The sequence below is a fragment of the Sinocyclocheilus anshuiensis genome, unplaced genomic scaffold (genome assembly GCF_001515605.1).
Source record: "Sinocyclocheilus anshuiensis isolate Anshui unplaced genomic scaffold, SAMN03320099.WGS_v1.1 scaffold227, whole genome shotgun sequence".
NCBI classification, from domain to species: Eukaryota; Metazoa; Chordata; class Actinopteri; order Cypriniformes; family Cyprinidae; genus Sinocyclocheilus; species Sinocyclocheilus anshuiensis.
The window spans coordinates 1676448-1679991 of record NW_015549590.1 but is presented as its reverse complement, the minus strand read 5'-3'; the positions used below and the strand labels follow the sequence as shown (position 1 = coordinate 1679991).

At 43.0% G+C, this 3544-nt stretch overlaps 1 protein-coding gene across 1 annotated transcript in view; it reads left to right on the top strand.

Annotated features, from left to right (window-relative positions):
- Positions 1-1899: 1899 nt before the first annotated feature.
- LOC107658091 (membrane magnesium transporter 1-like) overlaps positions 1900-3544 on the top strand; it is a 6573-nt gene continuing 4928 nt past the window's right edge. Inside the window, exon 1 of the mRNA XM_016446526.1 lies at positions 1900-2075. Within this exon, the coding sequence (XP_016302012.1) occupies positions 1997-2075 (79 nt within the window). The 5' untranslated portion in view covers positions 1900-1996. The remainder of the gene's footprint in view (positions 2076-3544) is intronic.

Here is a 3544-nt window from a genome sequence, read left to right as displayed (position 1 = left end):
ACAGACAGAGAGACAGACAGACAGAGAAGGGATAGATAGATAGACTGACAGACAGAGAGACAGACAGACAGAGAAGGGATAGATAGATAGACTGACAGACAGAGAGACAGACAGACAGAGAAGGGATAGATAGATAGACTGACAGACAGAGAGACAGACAGACAGAGAAGGGATAGATAGATAGACTGACAGACAGAGAGACAGACAGACAGAGAAGGGATAGATAGATAGACTGACAGACAGAGAGACAGACAGACAGAGAAGGGATAGATAGATAGACTGACAGACAGAGAGACAGACAGACAGAGAAGGGATAGATAGATAGACTGACAGACAGAGAGACAGACAGACAGAGAAGGGATAGATAGATAGACTGACAGACAGAGAGACAGACAGACAGAGAAGGGATAGATAGATAGACTGACAGACAGAGAGACAGACAGACAGAGAAGGGATAGATAGATAGACTGACAGACAGAGAGACAGACAGACAGAGAAGGGATAGATAGATAGACTGACAGACAGAGAGACAGACAGACAGAGAAGGGATAGATAGATAGACTGACAGACAGAGAGACAGACAGACAGAGAAGGGATAGATAGATAGACTGACAGACAGAGAGACAGACAGACAGAGAAGGGATAGATAGATAGACTGACAGACAGAGAGACAGACAGACAGAGAAGGGATAGATAGATAGACTGACAGACAGAGAGACAGACAGACAGAGAAGGGATAGATAGATAGACTGACAGACAGAGAGACAGACAGACAGAGAAGGGATAGATAGATAGACTGACAGACAGAGAGACAGACAGACAGAGAAGGGATAGATAGATAGACTGACAGACAGAGAGACAGACAGACAGAGAAGGGATAGATAGATAGACTGACAGACAGAGAGACAGACAGACAGAGAAGGGATAGATAGATAGACTGACAGACAGAGAGACAGACAGACAGAGAAGGGATAGATAGATAGACTGACAGACAGAGAGACAGACAGACAGAGAAGGGATAGATAGATAGACTGACAGACAGAGAGACAGACAGACAGAGAAGGGATAGATAGATAGACTGACAGACAGAGAGACAGACAGACAGAGAAGGGATAGATAGATAGACTGACAGACAGAGAGACAGACAGACAGAGAAGGGATAGATAGATAGACTGACAGACAGAGAGACAGACAGACAGAGAAGGGATAGATAGATAGACTGACAGACAGAGAGACAGACAGACAGAGAAGGGATAGATAGATAGACTGACAGACAGAGAGACAGACAGACAGAGAAGGGATAGATAGATAGACTGACAGACAGACAGACAAGTGAGAGATAGATAGATAGATAGATAGATAGATAGATAGATAGATTTTTGTAAATTTTTCAAAACTCCCCCACGATGAGTGGTTTTTAAAGAGGAATTTGTAATATGGAGACGTTAAGAGGGATGAAAAGTCCCAAAGCATGGTATTTGTATACTTTTGGTTTCATAGAGCCTCCTACTCCCCTACTTTTTCTCTATATTTTTTTTCTCCCCAATATTTTTATTTAATTTAATTTTACATTTATTTTGTATTATGGTGTACAGTGTGAATGAAAATTGAGTGTAATCTCAGTCGTAATATGTAAATCTCCCAGTTATGAATGTCTTTCTGTGTTGTTGTTCAGAGCATTGAATAAAAATAAATTAAAAAACACGAAAGTAGAAATGTAAAAGAAAGAAAATACATAATAATAATAATAATAATCGAAAATTAAGCAAATTAATAATAGATAAATTAATACAAAGTAATCATTTTAAAGGGGAATCATAAAAAAGGCACAACAAGATGGTGTTATATTCTGATATTCGCTATGTCTCTTTAAATGCATGTTTAAAGTGGCAGTGGGCAACCGGAAGTGCGATTAGTGCGGCGGTGGTGACGCAGCGTTCATTGAAGAGTGCTTCACGCGCTTCAGCAGTGGCTAGATCGGTTGTGCTCGAGTGAAATGGCCTCGTCCTTCTGGAAAGGTGTTGTCGGTGTGGGCCTTTTCGCTTTGGCACACGCAGCTTTTTCCGCGGCGCAGCGTAAGTATTGTAGATCCAGGAGCGGGAGGTAACGGACAGACACGCTGTTGTTCAGTAAGCTGTAGCTGATTGTGGTCTAGTGAGTGCGGCCTCTCTGCATGACAGCTTCAGTAGCACTCAAACCTTGGTGAGCTAACTATCTAGACAGCATTTTGGAGAGCTTTCGAACATTATATTCTGTTCTGAAATGCTATATAGGTAGGCAGCTCACTAGGTTTTGAGACAGCCGTTGTAACAGCACCATACACGGTTAAGAAGTTGTTTTCTATCATGAATCACTGATCATGTCAGTGTGACTGAGACTTATGAAAGATCAGCGTTTGTGTGATGTGTGTGGAGTTTTATCGTGGCGTTTATGTAACGCAGTGTGCTTGGTATTTTAGTAGTAATTCTCTTTACTCCGTAAACATTATGTATTCAAACTTTCTCCAAAGACAGTGTATTGAGTAACCCTTAATAAGTAACTAAATGATGTAATGAAAAATAGCTGGTAGCCAAGCAAATAGAGTAACGTTAGAAAAATATACAAATTTATCCGCTATTTCTGTCGTAGTGATGTCCGTTTTGTTCGTTTGAGTCGGATCTTTTCTTTGAACAACATTCGTTCAGTAATCGCTCTGGGGTGCGTCGTTAGCTAACTAACGTTATGGTAGTTAGTTCCATTGAAATCTATTGGTAACGACGGAACTTGCGACCATAGTTGCTTTTGGGAAACGCACCCCTAAACGATTCTGTAACAGGTTCGACTGAATCGATCCCGCGGTTTTCGACTCACTGAACCGAGAATCGTCTCTTCTGAACATACTGGGCCTCATTTATGAAACGAACGTTCGACAGAAAATTGGGCGTACGGTCGTTTTAACCATAGACTGTATAAAAACATGGACGTAGTGTCCGTGACGTTACCCGTAGGTTTCCGAAGAGCGTTTTTGAAGCCTAAAGTAGGCGGAGCCGGCCGTCGCCATCTTGGCAGCGCGTCACTCCCGGATAATCGAAAATGGGCAAAGAGGCGGGAGCTGGTTGGTGAAACCATGCCCACCTAGCTCGACGGTGGTGACCGAAGCGGCAATCCACCTGTCTTCTTCTTCTTCTGGTGTTTTATGGCGGTTTGGCAAACCAGCGAAAGAGGTGCATTACCGCCACCTACTGATCTGGAGTGTGGAGTGTGCATAAATTTGGAAGAAAGAAATACAGAAGAGAAAGAAAGGAGAAAAAAAAAAAAAAACTCTATTGAATCTAAAAAATCTATTGTTCCTGTGTTTGGGGGAAGTTCCTGTACTTGGGGGAAGTCGTGGCCTAATGGTTAGAGAGTCGGACTCGTAACCCAAAGGTTGCGGGTTCGAGTCTCGTACCGGCAGGGATTGTAGGTGGGGGGAGTGAATGTACAGCGCTCTCTCCCACCTTCAATACCACGACTGAGGTGCCCTTGAGCAAGGCACCGAACCCCCAACTGCTCCCCGGGTGCCGCA